The following is a 26,941-nucleotide window of genomic DNA, read 5'->3' as shown; positions in this document are numbered from 1 at the left end:
CACACACTATGCATTTCCAGGCGCACACACACATACAGACACACACACCCACACCCACATATACACTCACACCTAGAAAAAACACAAACACACACACACACACACACACACACACAAGCCTACAGACGTCCTCTTCCACATGGGCACACACAAATGCCTTCCGAACGGACCTGTCCTCCGGATAAAACTTTGTTTCACTTTGTGTTGCTGTGAAAGTATTGAGCTGGATCGAGCTGTAAATGTGTGTATTTGTATACAACTGAGATTGGTTGGTGTGTAAAGTCACCTCGGTGAACTCGGTTTAGTCTTGGCTTCCCTCTGACGGGTTGACTACCACAGCAGCCGTGGAATCACTTTAGCTGCGAATTTATGTTATCCTACGTCATATGCCCTTAATCCTATATCCCACTCTGGCCTAAGTCATACCCTACCTTTAAGCATAGGTCAAGTAATGAGCAGATACAGATAGAATAACACTAGTCATCTGCCCAATCATTTCAGATAAATTGTTATCATCTGAGGTTTTTTCATTAATCAAATATTATAAATTAAATGTGGTATAGGCCAGTGCTGTTTTATCTGTAAATGGAAATATATGAATAGGCTATACCAATAACATATTTTTTTATTTTACGTTCTATTTGAAGAACGTCTCATGCTTGCTAAATTAATGTGTTATGAAGTCTTATAGGCCTATTTTCATTAATGATCATAAGGTAATCTGTGCAATTGCATCTTTAATTTGAATCGCACCGATTCCCAGTGCTGATAGCCTAGATGCACCGCTCTGAACGGAGCTAATATCTCTCAGATCATCGCAGACCATAATTCAAAAACTGTTTATAGCGCTCGGACAGGACGTCTCCAGCCGTCCAGTGGTTATGGGGGCACCGAGTTGTGTTCAATCTGCGCGTCACGCTTTGAAAGGTTCCTCCCTCGTGATGGGTCTGCTCTCTCCCCAACAGGCCCTCCCTCAGGAGCAGCTGTAGGGACCGGGAGGAAGAACATGTCTATTTAAAGTCGTTATGTTTGTAAAGTAATGCAGGTCTTTGGAAAGAGAGAAAAAAAGCCTGTCAGTCATTTAGCCGCTGGTCAAAACTGCTCTATTCCCAGCAAACGGTGATTTAAAATGATGTTCCCCTCCCCCCTCCATCCCTGGACTACATTCTCTGGGAAGAGTGATTCGATTTCGGAAAAAATGTATTCATATTAACTTATAGTGTAGGCCTTACCTGCATTGCGTTTGTATGGATCACTTGAGAGCAGTAAGAACAATAAGTGCGCTAACCCAATCAACATATATTGAGACACACACAGCAGTCCAGAGTGATGTGGGCCCTAAACATGGGTCACCTCGATGGCTTTTTATGATGTATCTTTGAAATCTATCCGAATCACATTCAATTGGATATAAAGATGTGCAGACACATACATCAAGAGTAAATGGTGTGGCGGAGCACGGCTCGCCACGGATCCCACCTCAAGAAATCGGGTTATAAAACGAGGCTTTAGATCCTATTAATAATTCACTATCTTGTTAGGGGAGAACAAACATTTCTGTTCAAGCAATTGAAACCGTGAGCCGGAGTGTTATTATAGACGGGGGGCTCACCGTGAGAGACACAGAGCCTGTGGAGTGTGTGAGCCCCTTCTCTGACTGCCACACTGTGTGTGTGTGTGTGTGTGTGTGTGTGTGTGTGTGTGTGTGAGTGTGTGTGTGTGTGCAGGAATCACTCGGCGCTATTTCACAGTCTCTGGTTTCTTTATTAAAGGACGGTCACACTAAACATGTCGCGCCTACACATCTGCTCACATCTGCTGCACAATTCCCGATTCTTTTTTTTTTTTGCAGTTTTCTCTGTCACACTTTCTTTTCTTTTTATTTATTTTTTACTGGCGTAATGTTTTTAAAAAATATATATTGTAATGAAGTAGCTTTTTTTTTTAGTTAAGGAAGCCTGCGGGTTGACTGTCCGGGTACAGGGATTAGGCCTTTAGACAACTTTCTCGCACATTTTCCATCAGTGGTTTTAAACAAATAAATATAGGAAGCTATAATATTGTAATATCTGTATCCCATAAGAAAATCGAATAAGAATGTATAAATTATGCCGTTTTAGATTTGATAGGCCTACATAAAATATACAAGCCGGCTGTTTTCTTTTTATTATTAGGGCTACAGTGATGATAATACATGCATGATTCAGAGTTTTTGATGAATCGGTATTTTCATTAGTAAATAAGACCGATGTCAACATCGAGTGTTAGTAGGCTATTAGGCGATAAGTCGGGATTCAATTGTGAATTAGTTTTTCTCTTATTCAGTAAACTATGTTTTGTCTATAGACATGGAAGTCACATATGATTATTATCAGCGGCCAAGGTTAAATATATAATTTGACATTCAAAACTTTTGATTAATTTATCTTGTTGACGTCAGACATTACCCAAGTCTATAAGGCAGTCTGTTGAATAGGCCAATATTATTCAAAGGCACATCAGGTAAGTAAATACTGCCTCCTAGTGGTACAAACACGGCACTACTGATACATTTTGAAATGTTTATCATCACTCACATCATGTCGTGAAATATCAAGAACCTAAATTCTTGAAATGTTCCAGATCAAGGAAGAAATATAATAATTATCTGTCTGTAAGATATCGTATTATGTGAAAAGAGAGATCTGGGATTTAGGGTTTTAACTGTCCGATGTACAGATAAAATAATATATTTGGCTCGAAATGTACATTTAAAAAGTCTCAATACCAAAAACAGCAGACAATATCATAACAATCACCGCACGAGAACCATTTACAATGAGCATGTTCACATATTCTTACAAATAGCATTTTTTGCAGTCTTTGATTAAAAAAAAATGTTTTCCAGTGTGTTTCAGTGTGTTTCAGTGTGTTCCGGTATGCTCTGGTCATATAGTCGGCTTTAGTCCTGTAAGTCGAGGAGTGGAGGAGTATCAGCTAGGTCGCCAGGTCCGTCTGGTCCTAAGATCATACTGCTGTACATCTTCTGCTGCTCCTCCTTCAGGGAATCCTTCACCCGAGCTCGCTTCAGTCCGCCGTCCCTGGAGACATGGATCATAGCTCATATCACTGTACATTACAATTACCATACTGTATATACTACTAACAACTGTCCCTGGAGACATGGATCATAGCTCATATCACTGTACATTACTATTACCATACCGTATATACTACTAACAACTGTCCCTTGAGACATGAATCATAGCTCATATCGATGTACATTACAATTACCATACTGTATATACTACTAACAACCGTCCCTGGAGACATGGATCATAGCTCATATCACTGTACATTACTATTACCATACCGTATATACTACTAACAACTGTCCCTGGAGACATGGATCATAGCTCATATCACTGTACATAACAATTACCATACCGTATATACTACTAACAACTGTCCCTGGAGACATGGATCATAGCTCATATCGATGTACATTACTATTACCATACCGTATATACTACTAACAACTGTCCCTGGAGACATGGATCATAGCTCATATCACTGTACATTACTATTACCATACCGTATATACTACTAACAACTGTCCCTGGAGACATGGATCATAGCTCATATCACTGTACATTACTATTACCATACCGTATATACTACTAACAACTGTCCCTGGAGACATGGATCATAGCTCATATCACTGTACATTACAATTACCATACCGTATATACTACTAACAACTGTCCCTGGAGACATGGATCATAGCTCATATCACTGTACATTACTATTACCATACCGTATATACTACTAACAACTGTCCCTGGAGACATGGATCATAGCTCATATCACTGTACATTACAATTACCATACCGTATATACTACTAAAAACTGTCCCTGGAGACATGGATCCTAGCTCATATCGATGTACATTACTATTACCATACCGTATATACTACTAACAACTGTCCCTGGAGACATGAATCCTAGCTCATATCACTGTACATTACAATTACCATACCGTATATACTACTAACAACTGTCCCTGGAGACATGAATCCTAGCTCATATCACTGTACATTACAATTACCATACCGTATATACTACTAACAACTGTCCCTGGAGAAATGGATCATAGCTCATATCGATGTACATTACTATTACCATACCGTATATACTACTAACAACTGTCCCTGGAGACATGGATCCTAGCTCATATCACTGTACATTACTATTACCATACCGTATATACTACTAACAACTGTCCCTGGAGACATGAATAATAGCTCATATCACTGTACATTACAATTACCAAACTATATATACTATCAGAACTACTGTGCCTACGGCGACACTTTATGATGACGATACATTACTATGACCACGGTTATGGTTAGTAAACCGTGGTCATACAGTATATACTCTTATTACTACTCTCCCAGCAGTGACACTTTGTGATGACCATGCACTACTGTGACCAGGGTCATGGTTAGAATACCGTGGTGATACGGCATACAGTATATACTTTTATATCGACTGTCCCTGAAGAGACACTTTATTATGACGATACATTACTATGACCAGGGTCCAGGTTAGTATACCGTGGTGATATAGTATAAATTCTTATTACCGCTGTCCCTGCAGCGACACATTACCGTGACACACACTCTATTTACATAAAATACTAATAACTAATAACTATTTATATATCATACACCCTCTTCAGACCTGTCCCTGGAGTTAGAGATGTAAAAGATGTGTTATGTATATAAGACCTGATATCAAATATACTACACAATACATAACGCATAGGTCACAGTACCTGTAGGAAGGTAAAGCAACCACAAAAAGTGTTTAAAAGTTGTATTAGTATGTCTTTTCTTTACCATGCCATGTCTATGAGCCCTCCCTTTAGTGCGATGGCTGACTTCACCCTCTGGGCAAACTGAGAGGCATCCTCCTGGTCCTATCACAGGAGGGCAGAGAGAGAGAGGTGAGCCAATCAGAGACCAAGGGCAATGTTCATCTTACCCCTACATGCCATAATCAATGTGAAATATTACGATTGTTGAAATGTGCAATATTGCAATACCTTTGATATTGAATATTTAATGTGCAAGACATAAGCTTCAGCCACTTTATAGTGGTGATCATTTCATGCATGTGTATCTTTTGTGTATTTGTGTGTGTTTTGAAGTATGTCTGGCATTGCATATTTTGGGTTTTCATCCTTTTACTTTTACTTACACTCATTTTATATTTCTCCACTCCTATCTATCTTGAGCAGAGAACTCGTAGGTTTAAAGCGCTCTGACTCTGAATGGGAGGGTGGTAGCGGACCACCCCCCCCCCCCCCCCCCCATCACCACCACCACCACCACCTACCAGTCGGGTCATGGGGGGCAGGTACCAGACGTTGACCACGATGGCCCAACTGGTCATTGTCCGCAGCAGGTAGCTGACCATGTTGTACTTGGCGCTGTTCCAAAACGCGTCTCCGAACCGCGGGTCGTACTGCCGACGCAGACAAAGAACAAACCAAACATCATTTTTTTCTCAACTGGAGTTGAGAGACAGCAAAAGTGGGGGGAAAAGAGAATCTATTGAAACCCATTACATTGTTTCGGGAGAGCTTTTAAGTCAATTATAAAGTCTGGTCGTCCCTGCTTCTGACGTCCACTCCCACTTTGTTACTAACCTAATGGCCGCCATGCCTTCTAAACAGAGATGAAGCTCTTTAAAAGACCTCTTATAAAAACATCCTGTTCCGAAAGAATGAAGACAGACACAGCCAGATCGATCGTTACGTTCGTCATTACCATGAAATCAACAGTACACTCATTATCCCGGCAGTAGCTTACTGATCAATTAACTGTACACTCATCCTCATGGTACCATTCATTACCTTAATGGCCACAGGGTAAATAGTCCCTCCGATCTCAAAGCTTCCCTTCTTAAACATCATGACGGATGTGTTGTTGATGCAGGTTCCTGTTGAAACATCGTTGCTCTATGATATGACCCATACTAACATCAATTACCCAACTATCAAAATGTATTTATGTCTTTATGTTTTTTTGTGTGTGAGTGTGTATGCATGTGAGATTGTTCGCATGTGTGTGTTTGTATGTGTGTGTGCATGCATGTGAGATCGTTCGCATGTCTGTGTATATGTGTGTGTGTGTGTGTGTGTGTGTGTGTGTGTGTGTGTGTGTGTGTGTGTGTGTGTGTGTGTGAGAATGAGTGTAATCGTGCTGTTGCATTGTGGGACGTTTAAGCACGGTGGACCCTTACCCTCAGGGAAGATCAGAATTGGCAGCTTGTCCTCACAGGCCACATGTTCTCTCAACCTGTAACACATAATAGAGCCTAACTGATACTACATTTTAGGGCCCGATGCCGATATAAGGAAGTAAAAAATGACTATTATATTGTGGTTGTGTGAGTTTGTGCCATCATTGCACATGTTGGCGTTGGAGAAGTTATTTTAATTAGGACTATTCAGTTACACATCCATCCCTTATTTGTCTTGGAGGACCAGCCAAACATTTCCAGCCAAATTAGAATTATTTAATATCAGAAAAACCAGCTCCTTTGTCCCTTTTGCTACCAACAGAGAATACTACTTTGACCTTTAACTAGAATATCAAAACGCCTTTTAGTCCTCCATTTGTATAGCGTCTCACCTGCCGGTCGGTTCTCACCTGTTGGTGACTGTGTTGCGGTCCTTCATCTCCGTCCTCTCAAACCACACGTGGGGACACGACCTCACCATCGACCTCTGGATGACCCCCATCAGGCCCCCGTGAACCTGGCCCACCTTAGCACCACAACAGACCAATAACATGACACTTACTACACGGCTGACCAATGAAAAGCCCAGTACGTCTTCAAGCGGCCATTCAGACGGTACCCACCATGGCGTAGCATCTGTCGTTGGCCAGTATGACTATATCGATCGGCGTCGTGTGGTTCGCCACACAAATGCCTCCATGCTTTGGTCTGTTCTCTCTACAAAACCATCAGGAACAACGTTCATTTAACGTGTGAAAAGACATCGTTGAGGTTCGCTGCTTTTTGTAGTTAAATAAATAATAATAAAATAATGAAATAACACATAACGATAACTGATGTGAACAACAAGAACTGAAGTACACGTATGTAACATTTATAAAGTATGAGTAACAGGTTCTAATAAAGAAAAAATGTATGCGATGTTCTCCGTGCACTGTGCATGTGATACATGCACAGTGCACGGAGAACATGCATGTGACGACCCGTGCACGCACTTGTTATGATAGCGAATGGTGGCAGAGAGACCCCGGGCACAGATCCTGTAGAACATCAGATGGGCCACCTCACTGAGCCAATGCTTTGCACTGCAACACACACGCATGCACATACACACACACACACACACACATGCATGCACACACACTCATGCACATGCAGGCATGCAAACAAACACACACAACACAAAAACACACGCATACAGACATCCACAAGCCTCACAAGGGATACAGTATTAAAACCCTAAACTGTAGTGAGCGATTAACATGGTTATAACCTAGTTTTATGATTGAAGAGAGAGTGATGTTCAGTGTTATGTTTTACCTGGTCTCAGGTAGAAACCCCACCAGGGTAGTGCTGATTACCAGCCAGGTGAAGCTAATGGCAGCCAGTGTTATCCTACCAAACAGATGAGGGGAGACAGTTACTGAAGTTAACATGCAGAAAAACATTTCTGCATGAAAAAAAAAAACACTTCCTCAACCTTCTAGGAATTAACTCAAAGTAAATACTTCTTTGGGTAAACCTTCTTTAACCCTTTTTACTTCCTGAAAAGCCAAGATGTATGTGAAAGATGACTGCTTCTACTATTTGGCTTAGCAGATGACGGATGGCAGATGGTGGAGTAAGTGCATTCAGGTGGCATCTTGCCCAAGGGCAGGTCGGGGCATCTTGCCCTAGGATGCCTACCCGTTGGGCTGCAGACATCAGGAATCAAAACCAGAACCTTTGCTTCTGGGAGTCACCCATCTACACCATCCTCCCCCTATTGATATAGCTTTTTCCCTCGAAGATGGCAGGATGTGGCCTATTCTCGCACCAACCTGAGGGGGAAGAGAACGCAGTAGCGCACGAAGACGCCCACGCCCCAGATCAGGGTGAGACGGAGGCTGATGTAGCGGAAGTTCTGGTTGGTGCGCGTGAGCAGGTTCCAGGAGGCCAGCTCCTCGGAGGAGAAGCACTGGGTGACCTGGTCGTCCACGAGGCTCTCCATGCCCTTCTTGTGGAAGTAGAAGACGTCTCCCAGGGTAAAGTCCCCTCCGGGCCGGGACCCCCGCACCTCCAGTATCTCCTGTGCCATGGAGCCCCCGTCTCGATGTATGATCCCTGGGGGACATCATTGTTAGATTACAAGACGCCTCGCAGATATACTAAACTTCCACATTAAAAAACAGAACCCTCCGAGGAACCTTCCCGAAACAGTTAACCTTATTTTACTAGTGCCTATTATAGAATGAATATTAAATTTCGCAATTTATTAAATGCTTCAACTTTGGATTACTATATTATGTAATGCATCTTGCTCAAGGATGCCTGTAGACATTGGGGATCGAATCCATGACCTTTTGGCTGCGAGGTGAAAATCCAAGTCAATACACTTTCACTTTCCATACTCTACCTCACGTACTTACTTATGCTAGGCACTGCTGTCTGTCTTTATTTTAATCATTACTTATTTATTTTTCTTTCTCAAAGCGCAAAATTTCAGTTTCCAAGGAAACAGTTTCACACAAGTGTTATGCAGGTTAATACAACACTGTGTGACTTTGGCCCATGTCCCATTTGTCTTAACTACTTTAGTGTGTCCATATGGTGACAGTCACAATTCATTTGCGACAGTTGGTGAGCTTAGTTTGCCTGCTCATATTTTTAATTGCAAAGTTGTACTGTAAGTTGTTCAACAGTTCACAATATGACTGATACTGTCCGAATGCTACCAAGCCTACCTCTCTTTAAATCTTAAGATTAACATTAAACTGTTAAAGTTTTCTGTCAGCTGCCACTCTTAAAATATATGTGTGACCTGAACTCTCAGGCCTGTCCAATCCTAACCATACTTTCTGGCAAGAAGCAGATGGCAGTACGTTTTCAAACACTGCCTTACACAGCATAATGTAATTTGCATGTGGGGAGGGCATGAGTTGAATATTGTGCTGCGGTTGTGTAACTAGGGCTTGCATCACTGACCAAAGGCACACAGTGTGTTATATTGCTGGAAAGAGAGCCAGCGGTGGTGGACAGCAATAACTGACTATTGTAAAGAACACACAGACACACAGACATTCACACACACACACACACACACACACACACACACACACACACACACACACACACACACACACACACACACACACACAGTCACATGAGCAGTGTCATCGTCAGCCTCTAGAACTGAATTAAAACCCTCAACACACAAGAGGACGTTATGCCTCGGTCACATGCGACACATGTGAGAGAAAAAAAGAGCTGTTATATATTAATTATTACCGAATACATTAGGAAGCCTGTGAACCCAACAGGTTTCCTACTACAGATCAGTTTGTATTCTCACCGTTGGGCAGGGGAATGGGCACACTGGGCTTCTCTTTGCGTCCTCGTTGGATTCTTAGTGTGGCCCACTGTCCAAAAGAAAGGTATAGTTAACAAACTATACCTTTACCCTATACTATACCCTGCCTCCTTGACGCTACGATATCCATCATACAACAATTAGACATTGGGGGAGGAAAAAAAGCATATGTCTACTCACCTCTAAAATCTGGACTAATATCTGAATATAGACCCCTGTGACGCCCAGGGAGAGACCGAACATTGCAGGTAGCATGACGAGACACAAAAGTACTGATATCCACACCTGGAACAGGGCAAGAGCTGTACCCCAGGGGTCCTCCATCGAGGCCCGCCGGACGTACCGCGTTTACACTCCACGATACCCGAGAAAAGTCGTCTTTGCGATTTAAATGGATTTCCCTAAAAGGAGTCCCTCTGGTATAATCGTAGGAAGTAAGTGCTAGACAGTACAATGCAAAGGAAATGCTACAGAGTTAAAGGGGCATATTCCACACTTCCATAAAAATCATAGTGCGAAAGTTGCATCGAGAAAATGGACAACGCCCATGCTGCAAAAATCCATTATATATTTTTCGTTCGTCGTCTTGAATTACTGAGTCATATATTTCCGAAAAGAGACCGAAAAGTCCTCAGAGCTCTGAGGAACAAGAGTCCTGGTAAAAAGTTGGACACTCAGGGGACCGCTATATTCTCAGCCAATCAGGGGTCTGGGACCGAGGTCAGCTGAATTCTGGCGTTTGACAACATAACATCGTGTGTATAAACACACATTCCGACCATGGATTTATGAATAAACACCTTTGCCTCAGAATTGTTTAAGTTTTATTCATTTATTTTTACCGAGGGTTTTTTTAGCATTGAAATCTCACTATAAAACGAATCAGCAGGAAAGGTAAAAAGACAAATGGTTGAACCAGGGTAAATCCCGTTATCAAACGGTGCCTATTGAGGTACAGGAGAAATCTTGGAGAATTTAGATGTATGTTGCGGTATATGTTATATCTTTCAAGTTTATAAATGATTAATTAGTATTAGCAAACCCATAGCCTAAAATGGCTTTGCATCATTAAGAAAACATTATAATCTCCTTATACTGCAATGGTCACTTATTTGTGATCTTAGTGCTATCATGTGAGAAACATTAAAGTCTAAATTGTTACAATTAGTTGGCTAATAAACCAAAAGAGCGTGTTAAGTTGCCAGGTTGTAGTTCTTTCGCACGCCTCCGGCAGGCTTCTGGGTAATGTCGTTTATTACAGCGCGCGCTGTAGGGAAGCATTTGATTCAAGAATGGCGGACTCCACTGTTTACATGCCAGGGATTGTTCTCTCCTCGGTGATGTTTCAACATCTAAACACAGACTCAGATGCAGTAAGTTCACCAGTCTGTCATCTACTGTTCCTTAATAAACAATGTTATTTAAATGTTAAATTTGGTTAGTGAGCTGCTTCTCGATTGCCAGCGTTGTTTAGATAAATATTATGTATATATCAGGTGGAGTTTAGTTGGCACAAGGAGCAGAAGTTCAATATTTACTTACTCGTTAAACACTTTTAGTTGCATGTGCTTCTGGTTTCAGGTTGTTGATAAGGAGTACTACTCATGGTTAAGGATAGTTTAATTATAATATAGGTTAATCAACTTCTCCCTTCAGAGTGAAATAGCATCCAGTTCTACATGTAACAAAATGCAAGTCCATCAGGAAGTTGACGACAAATTAATGTTATAATATATATTATTATAATATAATATGGTAGAAACGGACTTACATCGGGGTGAAGTGGATTTAAAAACGGTGACATTGATAGTCGTTAGTATGGATGGTTTACCTGTTATTACTTCCTAGGAGGGATTCATTCTTGGAGAAAGCAAAGAAGAAGAGAAGAGAGCCATCACTGATTCTACCAACGATCATGTTTATTTTGAGCACACAATTCGTAAGTGAGGTATCTTCATCTTCATTATCCACCAAATGCAACTGACTCCCACCTTCAAATACATGTAACATTGACTTTCATTCAACTTTCCTTCCAGATGTTCAAAAACACTTGCCATGCAACAGACTGAATAAGTAAGTATTCAGATTGGTTATGTATCTTGGTATTATATTGCAATTATTCATGAAATAAAATAATCATCACTACACAAATTACAAAACTCATTTGGTGGAAGTGTAATAAATGTCAACCCAACACTGACCCTAAAGCCGCTCAAAAGACCTGTCTTTTTCTGGTTTAAAGCTAACACACATTTTAAAAATGTTTGAAATTCATTCATTAATGCTTAGGTTTGTGCCTGTCTGAAGGTTTTACAATGGAGCAGGGGAGGTGGATATGGTTATATTAAGGAAGATGATGCCAGACAATAGGCAGGTGAGTCAATAGAACATTGTCATGAATTAGTAAGTAAGTCAAACACAATCGGTTTTAATATGTGATATGTTTCATGTTAGGATCATTTAATTGGCTGGTACAGACAGCGCAGGAACACAGAGCAGAGAATGACCTTGCGGGAAAGGCTGGTCCATGAAAACCTGAAGAAAGCCGTGGCCAATCCCGATCTGATCTTTCTCCTGCTGACGCCAAGCGAGGTCACGTCCGCTTGCTCCACCCATGAAACCGAATTCGCCACCTTCAGGTCACTCAACAGGTATGTCCCACACACCAGACTTGGGATGCATGTCAGATCTGATGACAGACATCCTCAACTCTGGGAGAAACTAATGTTTTACTTTCTTTTGCTTCATCTTGGTTTCGACCAATCATGTTGCAGGAGGTGGGGATCGGTAAGATTGCAATTGGCAAACACAATCTGGCCCAGCCATAGTACTCTGTGTGAAAGTGTCTGTATAGGTTTCAAACCAACACTAGAAATATTAAACTCCCCCTTCTAAAAGCTCATACTCACGCAAATTAGTTTTCTACTGTGAAATATCTCCTTAATGAAACAGGAAACAAGACGTAACTCAATTCAACTCAGGCTCTGTGCTGCTTCCCCCCAGTAGCTATGAAGTAAAAGGAAGTCTAGTGGTTTTGGGGCTAGTGCTAGTGGTGACCGCCAGCCAGAAGGTTCTGGGTTGAACCCCAATGTCTGCATTCTACCTGCAGGCATCCTTTAGCGTGCTACCCTAACCCTCTAAATGCAAACCCCTAAGCCTTTTGAGTGTTAATATCACACTCTGCCCATTTAGGTACAGCAGACCACGTATATTCAATTTAAATAATACAATGGCTGTATGAATAAGACCTTAAAGATCTCCTATTATACTACTTTTCTGGTCTTAATTTCTTATTAATGAGTCCTATAGAGCAACCTGACACGAATCACAGCACAAAAAGCTATGTCGATTTTCGGGAAACTCTCCATCTCATCTGGGCGCTTTCAGCATTCTCTGTCAACACTCGGCTTCGTCCTTCTCTGCCCCCTCGCCCCCCTCCTGCCAACCCCACTCCGTTGTGATTGGTTACCTTCCAGAACAGCATGTTGCAGCATTACCATACATGGAAAATCTGGATTGTTCTACGTAGATAAATCCCGGAAATTTGAATAAGTGAATGGCGACCGGCGTCCCTAGTGTATAGCACTCTGCACAGCCACCCCAGACGGTCAGCAGGGAATACATCTAAATGCATGTACGTTATTATTTGACACTTTAGTATGGTTAAACATGACTATCAATCATTATAACAACGTTTATAGGTCATAAAAGTCGAAAAAGCATAATAGGTGCTCTTTCAGACAGATCTGAGATGTCTACATTGCTGTAACTGAATGTGTGTTTCCTTCACCCCTAGACGCTTCCATAAGGTTCCTGTCGTCGTCAGTAACCTGGGTTCCCTGGAGGACGTGGTATACCGGACGTCCTGCGCACCCTGTTCGTCCGCCGGTTACCACCGCGTCGTGCAGAAACACAAGTAGGTGGTCCGAGGCCTTCATCTACTTGTATATCGCTACTGTAACTTTTATGTACTACCACTAATTATAAATAAAATAAAATGCTTACCTTTGTTCTGAATCCTATAACTACCTGCACTCTTTCTAGTTGTTTATTAGATTAGAAGCTATGCCTTGCTGCAGAAGATTGTATTTTTTTCCCAATCTTGATATTCTTGATTGTTCTCCATCACTTTGAGATGTGATAAAGGATACTGCTAATGACAAGATTTGAATAATGTACATACAGATCAATACGTGTTTATCCTTAATGTGTATTCTTTAATGTGTATAATTGTGGTTGTTTACTCGATTGTTTTGTCCCAAAAGATCAAAATTCTTCTCTCCGGACGACACACAAAGAGAGGTGATGGAGATTAACCAAATGAACAGCTCGATGCAGGCCGAACTGCAGGTAAGATATAAAGTGCCCCTATTTCATGCACAGGTATGTGTTGGTAAGTTACCACAACCTATTTCAGAATCTACCTGTGACATCTCAGCCTGCTATTTGGTACAGTCCACTGGCTTAATCAATTTAAGTACGCAAACTTAAGGCGCCCTTTAAGGATATTGTGGCACATTATGACAAGTTGTCAGTGGCTTTGGTCTTCACTGGTGTCGTGTATTTCACCATCAACAGAAGGAATGCAAGAAGGTAGAGAAGAGCGAACAGGAGGTCCAGACGTTGCTGGCACAATTGACTGCTCTCAGGAAACTCATCTCCAAAAAGAAGTCCCTTATCCCAGAAAAAGGTATTTCTCAACTAACACCTTCAGGACTCAGTACATTTATATGTTCATTTCGGTAAAAAAAAACGTAACATTTCATGAGACCTCGTTTCATTCTGTAATTTGACGAATGTTAAAGGTGTCCAATGTCCTCTCCCTCACCAGATGTCCTCAGGCCTTCGATCAGAGAGAACTTGCTGCTGGAAAATTCCCTTAAGAGCCTCTTCCCTCACTCTCCTTTGTTCCAGACACAGACTTTAACCCTTCACGGCGTCCCTGTTGCAGAGAGCCTCCCGCCCCTTCTAACGACCCCTTGCCCACACGTTGACCCTGAGCCGTAGCACGACATGACAGCGGTCATGTCGTGCCCCTTGCATGGGACCTTGATTAGCCAATACAAAAGGCACATTAACAACGCATTGAACCACTTTTTAAAGAGATTGTACAAATGTTTTTTTTTTAATTCAAATACATTTATTGATCAACAAAATAATGGATACGCAAAGGGCATACATAACAATTCATTCAGAGCTTTTACTTTAATAAAGAAATGATAAACTAAACATTTTATGCACCACTCAAAGTTTTTGCAGCACAGATGTTGGGATCCTTCATAAACTGCGGGTGCTTGTGGGTCACTGACATGAAACCTGAAAATGAAACGACAATTATGTTGGAATATGGATCCACAGTAAAATATCTTGAAATAAGACTGTACCTTGCCATGTACTGTATTCACACAGGGGAATTTAGATGGAAATGCCCAAGGTGTCAATATTTGGAATTGATGGGACAACCATAAGTCAATACAACCATTATTGTATAAACTTTAACATTTTGGTTAAATGTTTGTCTACTGTATTCAAACCAGGATCCCCTCAAAAGATAGTGGTTCAAAATAAGACTCACCCATTGCGTGGCTTTTTTTGATAGCTTTGGACACTTGCTTCTGTTTCTTTCCACATAAGCCTGTAAAAACCCAGTACATTAACCAGATAAGATAGAGATATCATTGCATCCAAACAATAGGAAAATATTTGATTTATGCATCTTTCCTGACCTGTTAAGTGTCGGCCGTAGATTCTACCAGTGTGTGGAGATATAAACTGGGAAAGCAACTGCAAGAGAAAGGATAATAAGTAAACCGATGTGGCTTTATAAAAGAGACTTGACAGGCCGCTCAATTGCACATATATATTCCAAAAGACAGCTGATTTCAGATAACATACCTGTATATTCTTGTAATCCACGGTGATGTTGCAGAGAATACACCCCTTCTGGGGTTCCTTGAAAGGGTTTTCCATCTGTATAGGCTTATGGATTAGGGTTAGGGTTAGACATATTGCATATAAACAAAACTGTCCATGCAAATTTCATTACCAATCAGTATTTTATAAGAGGCATACCATGTCGTCCTTTTTTGGGGTTACATTTGCGGACGTGGATGAACTTTGTAGCCCTGGAATGGAGACACTTGTTTACAATTGCACATATAGCAGATTAACAGTCAAGAACGTTGCAAGCCAATTTAGAGCCTCGGACTTATTATCATTCTAATACCATAATCAAGACAAGGCCATACTTCTTTCATAGTGTCATTTTTGTCTTCACGCATGTTGTGATGTCTTAGAATTGAATGACATTCGTAACTCCTAGCATTAGCGTCACACTCAGTGAAATCAACGTATGCTCTTTACTCTGATCCGACACTTCACAGTCAACTTTATCCGATTATCGTAAACATAATAAGGAATCTTACTTGTGGCTCCACACTGCAAAAAAAGGTGCCTAAATGTTTGAATTCCTCTAAAAGCCAACATTTTGACCTGACAGGGGACTTGCATGGGTAAACTGTGCCGGATGTTATCTGACGTCAGTTCCGTTGCAAACTCGGCCCATTCGAAACGGGATAGTAAAACAATTGCTTGATTATTTTCTACTTTTAATCTTTGCGTTATTTAAGATGAATTTGTTAATTTTCAGAATTGTGACGTTAAATTAATGTATCAAATAAAAAAAGGGGGTCTCCTCAAGAAAATGTCAACGGAAGTGACGTGATGAAGGTATCCTCCTGTTTGGTTAGCTTTTCAAACACTACAGAATCAGATGGAAATCATTTACGAGTCTTTATGTTTAAACTGTCAAACGTCAAATATGCTGCTTATTTCTCAAAAGACTGACCATCACAGGTGTCCGAACAGAGCTTTTGATTGATCTTAACTGGTTGTAGTTACGGTTAGCGTTGTGTTTTGATGTGTGTGTTTACAGCATCCTTGTAAACTAACCCATCTAGCCATCAAACTGTCCTTTATAGTCATGTTTGTATATAGCATTGAAGGAGTGAATTGTGGATGTCTAAACAAAGCCTCATTCAGCCCACTGGAGAGTTCTCTTTGAAAAGCGTTATTTGACATGTCGGAAGCTGAATCTATTGAAGATGTATTTCTCTGATGGATAGTTTCTGTATCAAGGCATTAACAATGAATGCTGAGCAACAACAACAGCTAAAAGTCAAAAGGGTGTCGACGAGGAAGAGGCCAAGAGACAGTCTTAGAAGCCATATGACACCTGCCAGGAAAAAGAGAACTGGTAGAGACAAGGGGATACTAAACGGCTTAATGGACGATCAAATTCCTACTGAGGTAAGATAAACAGGATAAACATACGTCATGTACTGATGTCCTTTTTTTTTTTTAACCACTATACTTTCCATTCAATAACTCTTCGATATTCTCGTCAGTTTTGCAGTGACAATGAAGACTTATTTGGAGATTATGACAGTATTTTGGGGGACAGCTCTCTCATGGCTAAACTTGACAGCGTGGAACAAACAGCAAGAACAAAAGACCCTCCCCAGGCTGTAGACAGGAAACCAGTGGACAACAAACCAGTGGACCAGCCACAGAGAGGATTCACAGAGCTGCGTTCTTTGAAAAACACAGATTTACAGAGGCCCAGCGATGACCATCTCACCGACTCCATCCTAGACATCTTTAAAGACGAGTCCTTTGGGGACCTACCAGCAGCCCAACAGCTTGACATTGAAGGAGAAGATCTGAGGACTAGCGATATTTTACAAGAAGACAAAACATCTACACCTTTGAGGACCAAGGAGAGGACCAGTGAATACAGAACTAAGATGGGGGGTACAAATACTACAGAAGGACAAACTTCTGCTGGGTTTTCTAAAGCCAGGCGCAGTATGACAGATCACCTGAAGAGGGCGATGTTGAGTAACGCCGGGGCTCCATCCAATGTCTCACGTACAAAGGTGCTGAAGGAGGCTGTGGTCTCTGAGGAAATCAGTGTTGCCATGCAGGCCATGGAAACGCTATGCACGGTGACGACAGACCTCGGACCCTTCTTTGGTCTTCCCACCAAAGTGAAGGAACTGATATACAAACTGCGAGGAATAAACGACTTATATGGTGATTTATATGTGTTTTCTTTTTATTTCAACTCATCATTCAAAGGTTCTTGTAGGCAGAAATTTACAAAAACAACTGAAAGATGGTCATTGTTTTTTTTAATGTTTTTTTTTCCACATTTCAGACTGGCAGAAGACGTGTTTGAACCTTGACTGTGTTCGTGAGAGAAGGAACCTGATCTACTCTCTGCCTACCAGCGGAGGGAAGACTCTTGTTGCTGAGGTCCTCATCCTGAAGGAGCTGCTGTGCAGGAAGAAGGACTGCCTGTTCATCTTACCCTACATATCACTGGTGCAAGAGAAGGTAAAAGGCCCCTTCTGGGGATATTCGTGTGCAATATAACTTTAGCATCATTGCTTCCCTACATTACTATTTACTAATAGAGACTAATCCAAAGTGACCTACAGTACTTTTTTAAATACATTTTCATAATGTCCACCTTGATCCTCTTGCTCAGAATTTCCTGGCTGAGATTTAAACTCTTAACACTGAACCAGTGGGTTCCCATCCTTTCTGGACTTGTTTTAACTCTTAACAACAGAGCTTTCTAAGTCTTCCACTTCCAAGTATATCATTAAGCAGTATGTTTGTATATATTTGGCCTTTAGTAGATCTTTCAAATCTTTTCATGTATTTTGTAAACACAAATACCATCAAATATCTTTAAATCATAAGTAAATCTCCTGCGACCGATGTGACAGATGTGTCAAGCCTTCAGACTATCGTAGACTATACCGCCTCTGCATACATTAATCTACATTTATTCCCTCCCTCACTTTGTGCAGGTGCGTGGGTTAGCAGGATTTGGTCTGGAGCTGGACTTCATGGTTGAGGAGTATGCTGGCAGCAAGGGACGGTTCCCCCCAGTGAAGCGGCGGAACAAGAATTCTCTGTACATCGCTACCATAGAGAAGGGCCACAGCCTGGTCAACTCTCTGATAGAGAACGACAGGCTGGACAACCTGGGCATGGTGGTCGTGGATGAGGTGGGTGGAGTATTCATTTACTTCTCTTTAACTTTAAGGCAGTCATGTGCTGTTATATATATTACAACCGATAATGTTTACATGTACCGTCTGAGTTTGCATTCGATTTCAGTATGCGGTTTAAAACATTGGTTATTTATTCGTTACCAACATTGTAGATTAGGTGTACTTTCTGGGTTTGCTTTGCATTTCATTAAGGAGCTTAACATGTTGTTGATTTTATTCATTTTGTTTATTTAGTACTTTAGTAATAATGTGTAGTTTAACATTATGCTTTCGCGTTAAGTTTCTACTTTTCATATCATAAGGTGTAGATAGATGTGTTATTTGTAGTTTTTTTTGCATGTTTTTCTTCACATACATACGTTGATTACTTTATTGTTCAGTACTTCTCCTATTTAATCTTATCTTTTGGCATTTTTTGTTCGCAGCTTCACATGTTGGGAGATGGCAGCAGAGGTCCCATCATTGAGATGACCCTGGCTAAAGTCTTATACATGAGTAGTAAGTGTAAAAACAATTGTCCTTTGGTATAGTTTCTAATGGCTTTTGTGAAAGGTTAATGAAACTAAATGACTCTTTTTCCTTATTGTTTCTGTTTTATTGTTCCCTCATTCCAGAAACAACCCAGATTATTGGGATGAGTGCCACCCTGGGGAATATTAAAGACATTCAGAAGTTTTTGAGAGCGGAGAATTACACCAATGACTTCAGGCCTGTATGTCATTTTAGTCTTTGCTCTCAAATGTAGTTAATAAAAGACCGCTATAGGGCCTGGCTGTGTTTTAAATATAATAATAATAATAATTATAATAACGTTATGAGCGCTAAAAAATATAATGACTGCAGCAGTGTCATCTTCACATTTGTCTCTCTTACTGAGGAAATCTCAAGATGGTTAGTTGTTAGTTTTTATTCAGTTAAGCTGCAGTGGAATCAAGATCCTTATTATTTTATTTAATGGACATGACTCGATTTTTCCATACAATATAACGTGGAGACCTATACTTGAATGCATGTGACGAGTCAGTTTGGTGTTGTGATGCTGTCGGAGGTCCACAGGTCCAGCTGAGTGAGTACGTTAAGCTGAGCAACACCATCTACGAGGTGGCCCCCAAAGAAGAGGACTGTTTTAAGTTCTCCCGTCTTCTTAACTTTAAGGTAATCAATACTCATTTAGTTGAACTTGTGTAGAACAGGTCAGACACTGACTCTTGTTCCTCATGAGCACACTGTATTTTCTACGTCTGTCAATTCTTTCCCCCGTTGGTTTAGATTTCTGGTTCCGGACATACCACAGAAAACCTGGGTCACAAGACTACTGTGGCTCCATCAGGCCGTAAAAGCATGGGACATTGGTGTCAAGTCTTTTCAGCCTGTGTGCTTTGTCAAACTGTTCCCTAACATAACAATCGAAAGGTTGACTCAAGCCGGCAGAGACTGCTGAAGGCTAAATCAAGCCAGCAGAGGCTGCTATAGGCTGACTCAAGCCCGGAGAGGCTGCTTTAGGATAACTCAGGCCAGTAGTGGCTGCTTTAGTCTAACTTTGAACAGGAGAGGCTGCTGTAGGATAACTCAAGCCAGTAGAGGCTGCTATGAATAACTTAAACCAGTAGAGGCTGCCATAGGATAACTCAAGCGTGTAGAGGCTGCTATAGGAAAACTCAAGCCAGGAGAGGCTGCTGTAGGATAACTTAAGCCAGGAAAGGCTTATGTGTGTTTACTCAAGCCAGGAGAGGCTTCTATAGGCTAACTCAAGCCAGGAGAGGCTGCTATATGATATCTCTGACCAATAGATGTCTCTATAGGCTATCTCTGGCCAGGATAGACTGCTTTATGCTATCTCTGGCCAGGATAGGCTGCTTTATGCTAACTCTGGCCAGGAGAGGCTGCTTTGGTTTAACTTTGAACTGGAGAGGCTGCTATGGACTAACCTGTGCCTCTTAACGGTTATGAATGGATGAATTCATTAAGGTGTGTGATTCCTCAGTATTCCAGCAGCATGCAGCAGATGGACCCGGACCACATCATCGCCTTGGTAACGGAGGTCATTCCCGCCTACTCCTGCCTCGTCTTCTGTCCCACCCAGAAGAACTGTGAAAATGTAGCAGGGATGATCTGCAAATATCTGAAAGAGTAAGTTAAAGGTTCAAGAGATGTTAATTGAGTAATTTGGAAATTGAATGAAGAAGTCATTTGAAAATGAAGATGAAGAATTGAATTCCATGATTGGTTCTGAGGATTCAGCTAGCTTGTCAATCACAGGGGCGGGAAACACAGCACTTCTCAGTGGCGGAGAAAATGAGGCAGAGGATGTTCTTTGGTTGTTTAGGTTCAGAATGTTTCCCTCTACCGCTTTATTCTGCACTCTCTCTCTTTACAACTTTCAAGTCTTACCACAGAACCATTAAGTGCAATTGAGCGGAAAATGAAACTGAAGTGAAGCGCAGAACAATTGTGTGTTTCTGTGCGTACATGTTCCTTGGTTGCTCATGCGAATAGGGTATGCTCTAAATTCAGATAGCTATTTGAACATTGCAATATATCATAAAAAAAATGTAAAAGTATTTTACATTTTGGGTGTTGATAGAACAAATAACTACACAGACACACTGGCGGCTCCACAGCTTAAACACAGCTGCTCTCGTAAATCCTTTTCCTACTCATGGCCTTTTGTCTTCATATCAAACATTGTCAATCAAATCTCATTCAGACCTATTTCCTTCTTATCAAACTTTCCCTGTGACAAACTTTGACCTGCAACGGGTGCGACCGCACATTCAGCTTTCGTTTTCAAATGTTTACACGCGACGTTATCGGTGAGTCTCACTCCTCCCACAGGGAGTTCCTGGTGCTGAAGGAGAAGGAGAAGGGCGTGTTGCTGCGGGAGCTGAAGGCCAGCGGGAGCGGCATGGTGTGCCCCGTGCTCCGGAAGCTCATCCCCTACGGCCTGGCCTACCACCACGGCGGGCTGACCGGCGCCGAGCGCAGGCTGGTGGAGGACGCCTACTCCAGCGGGGTGCTCTGCCTGCTGGCCTGCACCTCCACCCTGGCCGCCGGCATCAACCTGCCCGCCCGCAGGTATGGGGGAGGGAGGGGGAGGGGGAGGGGGAGGGGGATTCAATGGGAATTATGATGACATTATATAGAGATTTTTTTTTTGCATAGTAAAAAATCGTAATTCAGGATAATGTATTTTTTGAGAAATTCTTGAAATATGACAAAAAAAAGATAGAATGGATATTCAGCATTATTCATTTGTGACTATAAAATATAAATTGAATATATATTGAAAAATCATCATGAATTCATAAACCATGATTGAGGTAAGAGTCCGGTCCTCTGATGCCGGTCTATGCGCGTTGGTCCCCACTCAGAGTGATCCTGCGGTCTCCCTACGTGGCGGCAGACTTCCTCAAGAGGAGCCAGTACAAGCAGATGGTGGGCCGGGCTGGGCGGGCCGGCATCGACACCGTGGGGGAGAGCATCCTCATTCTACAGGACAAGGACACCATCCTGGTGACTACCTCTAGCGCACCCAGGGCTAACGGAACAACCACTCTATTCAGCCGTTATTTAGAATCAGCTGTTCAATTGAAAATGGTGATGTAGCAAAAGCCTAGCACAATCTGAATGGATGTCCGTGTCCCAACTGGGAGCTGCCAATGTTCTGGATCGCCACGCACGCACGCACGCACCCACGCACGCACGCACCCACGCACGCACACACACATACAAAAACGATAAAAGCACTTTAATTGCCTGGTGTAAAATGGCTATTTAAGTGCAATGTATTATTAATAATTTATTCTGAATAATACAATTTGTTATGGTTATCATTCCGTTTATTATTATTAAAACTTATGATGTTGAGCTACCGTTACAGCAGTCTTTTGTTAATATTGGCCACTCAAGTGATATAATTTGTTTGTTTTAGGCTAAAAAGCTTGTCTCTGCCCCGATGGAAACCTGCTACAGCAACCTCACACACAACGAAGGCAAGGGTGTCCTAAGTCTCATCCTGTCAATCATTGGACTAAAGGCAAGGACCTTTGTATATTTTTCGCATTTCCACAACAAATACAGTTACTAAAGTCAAAGATATTATCGCCGCCGATCCCCTGATGATGGCTTGCGTTTGAGTGGTTCCTCGTTCTCCGCGCAGATGACCACCACCCTGGAGCAGGTGAAGGCCTTCATGTCGAGCACCCTGCTGTGCGTCCAGCAGGAGCGGCTGTGTGCCGAGCGCAGCCTGTGGGACCGGGTGCAGGACAGCCTGGTCCTCCTCCAGGGGATGAACCTCATCAGCGTGACCCAGGGCTGCCAGGGGGACGCCTTGGAGATCACGCCGCTGGGCCGGGCCACGTACAAGAGTGAGTCGAGAGTCACACCGAGCGTCGTGCTACTTTAACACACAGCCAAGTCGTCGAGCCTTTGGATCTGGCCAGCGGAGCCCTGGATCCGTTTAGTAGGAGTCATTTGTTTAGGTTTTGTTTAGATGACGTTGGAATGGGGACTAGGGCACGGAGGACAAAACATGTCGTCCAGCCAATGAGAACGATTTCTGTATTTCTGCATCGTACTGAAAAAGAAAATGCAGGAATGTATTTTCTTCTACAAGACTTTGATATAGTCATCCACTCTGCAGGTGAGAGGTGAGAGTCCCACTGGTGCTATTCATTATTAGCATGCATGAACACAGGGCAGTGTAGGAGCTGTGGATAAAAGTCTTATATACTCGCAATTGATTTAACAACTCCTCACAAAATAACACTGAAATGTTCGTCACCACTTGTTGAGACCGAAATGGAAACGTTTTTAACTGAACAATGGAGATGAAGGAGGTAACTTATCGTTTGAATCCGCGGATCTTCCCCAGGCTCGGTGGACCTGACCAAGTGTGACGTGCTCTACAAGGACTTGTCCAAAGGCCTGGAGAGCCTGATGCTCAACAGCCACCTGCACCTCCTCTACCTGGTCACGCCATATGACATGATCGCCCAGTGCAAGCCCGACTGGATGGCCTTCTTCAGACAGGTAGGGCTGGTGTGAAGGTCTCTGTGGGCCGCTGGTGGGGAGTTACTCTGCACACGTTTAATATAGCATTCACATGGAGTGATCGAGAAGACACTTTTACCCAAAGCGACTATCGTGAATTGTGGAACCTGACAGATTTATGTTATTTTTGCAATTTTATCGGCCCATATCAGCGTATATATTTGCAGATAGTTACGGAATAAAATCTTTAGTAATGATGTTAATTTATTAATGTAATGACCTCTTACATCCTCCACTGTGGTGGTTTTACCTCCTTTATGCTTTGACTGAGCACATCCACGTAAACACGTACCAACACTTACTGTTTGACATCATGTTCTGTGTGGAACCCAGAACCGCAGGCCTGGTAGTGGAACACTCGGTGGACCTCGACACTGTCCTGTTACACGCTGAAAACCCTGTGTTGTGTGCTGGCCTGTTTCAGTTCAGCCTGTTGTCTGCTTCAGAGCAGAAGATGTCGGCAACGGTCGGGGTGCCTGAGAGTTTTGTGGCCAGGAAGGCTGCCGGCCAGACGGTGAAAAAGGTGAGAGGGAAAGAGAGCATATTTCAGATAGCAGCATGGAAATTAATCTAGCTCTGCTCTACTTCAAACAGCGTATCCAAGTCATGTTCCATGTCGCTTCAATGAACTGTTATTGACAGTGTATGTTCTTTAATATAATCAGTGAGTCCTGACACATTTTCTCATGTTTCAGGATTCTTGAAGCTTTTATATGTTCTTAACCTCAAATATCTCAGGCTGTTTATAGAGTAGGCCTGATTAAAAAATCAGCATTTTGTTTGCCTAGTGTTGAACTTTGAGCTTAGTATACAAAAGCCCCCCAAAAAAGATGCTTTTACACATGGTTCCGGCATAGTGTGGATAAGGGCCTTGGGTAAGCTCTTGTCATAGCATTCTCTTCTTCGAATCAAGCTCATTTGAGATCCAATGTTTGATCCAACGATCGTGTCACCCACACGTTGTGTCACCTACATGTGGGGTCACCTACATGCGGGGTCACCCGCATGCAAGGTCGACTCCTCGTCGGCTCACCGACGGGCTCTCCCCCCTGCTCCAGAGCGTGAACATGGCGTCGGTGCACCGGCTGTACCTGGCCCTGGTGCTCTACACCCTGCTGAAGGAGACCAACCTGTGGAGCGTGGCCGAGCGGTTCTCTCTGAGCCGCGGCTTCATCCAGAGCCTGCTCAGCTCCTCCTCGGCCTTCTGCGCCTGCGTGCTGCACTTCACCGAGGTAGGGGCGCGGCGACCCGTCGCCGTGGCGACTTGGTGTCGTCCCGATGAGGGGTGTGGTCGAGGTCAAAGGGAGTGTTTTTATTTGTTGACAGTGTGTGCGGTATGACATGTGGTCCTACTGCCCAATAAGAGTCCTGGGGAAGGCGTTTAGAATACGTATAGTGTAATGAGTATAATAATTCTCGTGCATTTAAACAGAATCAACACGAGATTAATCCGAACAATATTGAACTACTATCTAATAAAACATACAAATATACATTCCTTGGCGTATATATATTTTTTTACATATTGTGAAATATCCCGTGAGGTTAAAATGTAAACAAAGGTAAAACATCGTTATGAATGAGCTGAAGCAATCCATCGGATATTTTGTGATTTTCCACCCTGTGACCAGGAGTTTGAGGAGTTCTGGCCGTTCAAGTCCCTGCTGGCCGAGCTGTCCAAGCGTCTGAGCTACTGCGTCACAGCAGAGCTGGTCCCACTGATGGAGGTGGCCGGGGTCCTGGAGGTCAGCAACATCGAAGGGAACGCGTGCGCTCTCGTGATGTGAAGGGCCCCCTACACATTTAGTCATATGCGATCTCTTTATGTTAAGGGGACCCAATCCATTGAGTGAACGTTTGCAATCTCATGGCGTTAAGGGGCCTCTTTTTTATCAGCAGCCCAGGGTATTTATTCAGGCATTACAAGCAGTTACAAATCGACCCCATATTGACATTACACTTGGGATTGTGCGACAGAACAGCCTTTCCTTTGAGCGCGGCTAGGTGTGTTGTCATGCTAGTTTGATCACTTCCTGATGGTCAAGTCAATGGACCAATCAGGTGGCTCGGTCAGAACGACCCGTAGACGGATTGGATAAAAAAAAACAGTCTAAGTAATGTATTTAACACCGTCCCCATATGTTCCTGCGTGTCACAGTACAGGGCAAAGCAGCTGTTCAATGCGGGCTACAAGACGCTGTCTCACCTGGCCAACGCCGACCCCAACACCCTCTCCAACGCCGTGGAGAACCTGAACAAGAAGCAGGCCACTATGATGGTTGCCTCCGCCAAGGTAAGCACCGGTAGAGCCAGGCCTTAACTCTAGCCAGGGAGAGGGGTTCCATTCCCACCCGAGACCACCATGCTATGAATGTATGCACTTAGGGTATGTAAGACTATATGGCTTCAACACAGGGGCATTTATTCGGTTACATCTGCTTTCATTATTTTGTTGATCTACTGGTATTATTTATTATATAATGTGGATATGAATTCCCTGCGTTTGAAATTATTTCCTGTTTTACAATCAAAGTTCAACAAAGAAATGTATGGTAGGTGGGGGCAGATAGTAGGCAAACCATGTTAACTAAATGCCATGCAGGTTCACTTCCCGCGTGTGGTCTTATGCGAAATGCCTTTACATTTCTTGCAACCTACTTTCCTGTTGACTTCACTGTCTAATCTATAATTATTAAATATTTATATTGATTTTTTCTGAAACACAATCGTGATGTTTCCCAGATGCTGTTGAACGACAAGGCTTCGGCTCTGCAGGAGGAGGTGGATGAGCTGCTGATGCTGCCTCTGGATTTACCCGTGGCGTGACACTGAACAAGTCCACCGAATTTATTTATGTTTTAAATGTTTATAAGAATAATGACACAATCATTGAAATGTGTTGTCCTATTTATGTGAAATAATCGTTTTTTTGCCACTTGAAAGAAAACATTTGATTAAAATAACAATGTTGAGAATTGTGTTTTAAGTGAAGTTATTCGTTTGTTTTATCTGTTATCTATATATATATATATATATATATATATATATATATATATATATATATATATATATATATATATATATATATATATATATATATATATATATATATATATATATATATATATATATAAAAAGGAACATAGAAACACAAGTAGCTCAG

The 26,941-nt window shown here is 42.2% G+C and overlaps 3 protein-coding genes and 1 long non-coding RNA gene across 5 annotated transcripts; 2 read left to right on the top strand and 2 right to left on the bottom strand.

Moving 5' to 3' along the window:
- Nucleotides 1–2,081: 2,081 nt before the first annotated feature.
- gpat3 (glycerol-3-phosphate acyltransferase 3) lies at nucleotides 2,082–10,230 on the bottom strand. 2 transcript variants are annotated; one of them, XM_079735812.1, is made up of 12 exons: nucleotides 9,821–10,230; nucleotides 9,623–9,689; nucleotides 8,112–8,394; nucleotides 7,612–7,686; nucleotides 7,287–7,376; nucleotides 6,915–7,008; nucleotides 6,702–6,817; nucleotides 6,292–6,347; nucleotides 5,903–5,988; nucleotides 5,383–5,511; nucleotides 4,884–4,963; nucleotides 2,082–3,080 (listed from the first exon to the last, which is right to left on the bottom strand). In XM_079735812.1, exons 1-12 carry the CDS (start codon nucleotides 9,962–9,964, stop codon nucleotides 2,942–2,944), a joined length of 1,359 nt encoding a protein of 452 aa, XP_079591938.1. In that variant the 5' UTR covers nucleotides 9,965–10,230; the 3' UTR covers nucleotides 2,082–2,941. The 2 variants fall into 2 exon arrangements, with proteins under 2 accessions (XP_079591938.1, XP_079591939.1); XM_079735813.1 differs by having other exon boundaries at nucleotides 7,287–7,331.
- Nucleotides 10,231–10,885: 655 nt separating this feature from the next.
- On the top strand, nucleotides 10,886–14,857 carry abraxas1 (abraxas 1, BRCA1 A complex subunit; the record flags this gene model as incomplete). The annotated part of the gene is given in 10 exon segments (XM_079735571.1): nucleotides 10,886–10,909; nucleotides 10,912–11,013; nucleotides 11,489–11,579; nucleotides 11,677–11,713; nucleotides 11,948–12,014; nucleotides 12,095–12,291; nucleotides 13,437–13,556; nucleotides 13,906–13,990; nucleotides 14,219–14,330; nucleotides 14,472–14,857. Coding segments are annotated over 10 exon segments (1,011 nt in total). The 3' UTR covers nucleotides 14,648–14,857.
- A 687-nt stretch (nucleotides 14,858–15,544) lies between these two features.
- On the bottom strand, nucleotides 15,545–16,175 carry LOC307075063. The gene is made up of 3 exons (XR_013811832.1): nucleotides 16,066–16,175; nucleotides 15,713–15,765; nucleotides 15,545–15,619 (listed from the first exon to the last, which is right to left on the bottom strand). It is a non-coding gene; the product is annotated as an uncharacterized lncRNA (long non-coding RNA).
- A 225-nt stretch (nucleotides 16,176–16,400) lies between these two features.
- On the top strand, nucleotides 16,401–26,702 carry helq (helicase, POLQ like). The gene is made up of 18 exons (XM_079734042.1): nucleotides 16,401–16,948; nucleotides 17,047–17,734; nucleotides 17,859–18,037; nucleotides 18,520–18,720; nucleotides 19,152–19,224; nucleotides 19,341–19,438; nucleotides 19,783–19,881; nucleotides 20,711–20,856; nucleotides 21,562–21,801; nucleotides 22,098–22,239; nucleotides 22,658–22,762; nucleotides 22,886–23,093; nucleotides 23,600–23,757; nucleotides 24,203–24,301; nucleotides 24,837–25,010; nucleotides 25,410–25,523; nucleotides 25,937–26,071; nucleotides 26,521–26,702. Exons 1-18 carry the CDS (start codon nucleotides 16,757–16,759, stop codon nucleotides 26,602–26,604), a joined length of 3,135 nt encoding a protein of 1,044 aa, XP_079590168.1. The 5' UTR covers nucleotides 16,401–16,756; the 3' UTR covers nucleotides 26,605–26,702.
- The last annotated feature ends 239 nt before the right edge of the window (nucleotides 26,703–26,941 follow it).

The sequence above is a fragment of the Pollachius pollachius genome, assembly GCF_949987615.1.
Source record: "Pollachius pollachius genome assembly, chromosome: 4".
Lineage (NCBI taxonomy): Eukaryota > Metazoa > Chordata > Actinopteri > Gadiformes > Gadidae > Pollachius > Pollachius pollachius.
This window is presented reverse-complemented; position numbering and strand designations above follow the sequence as displayed.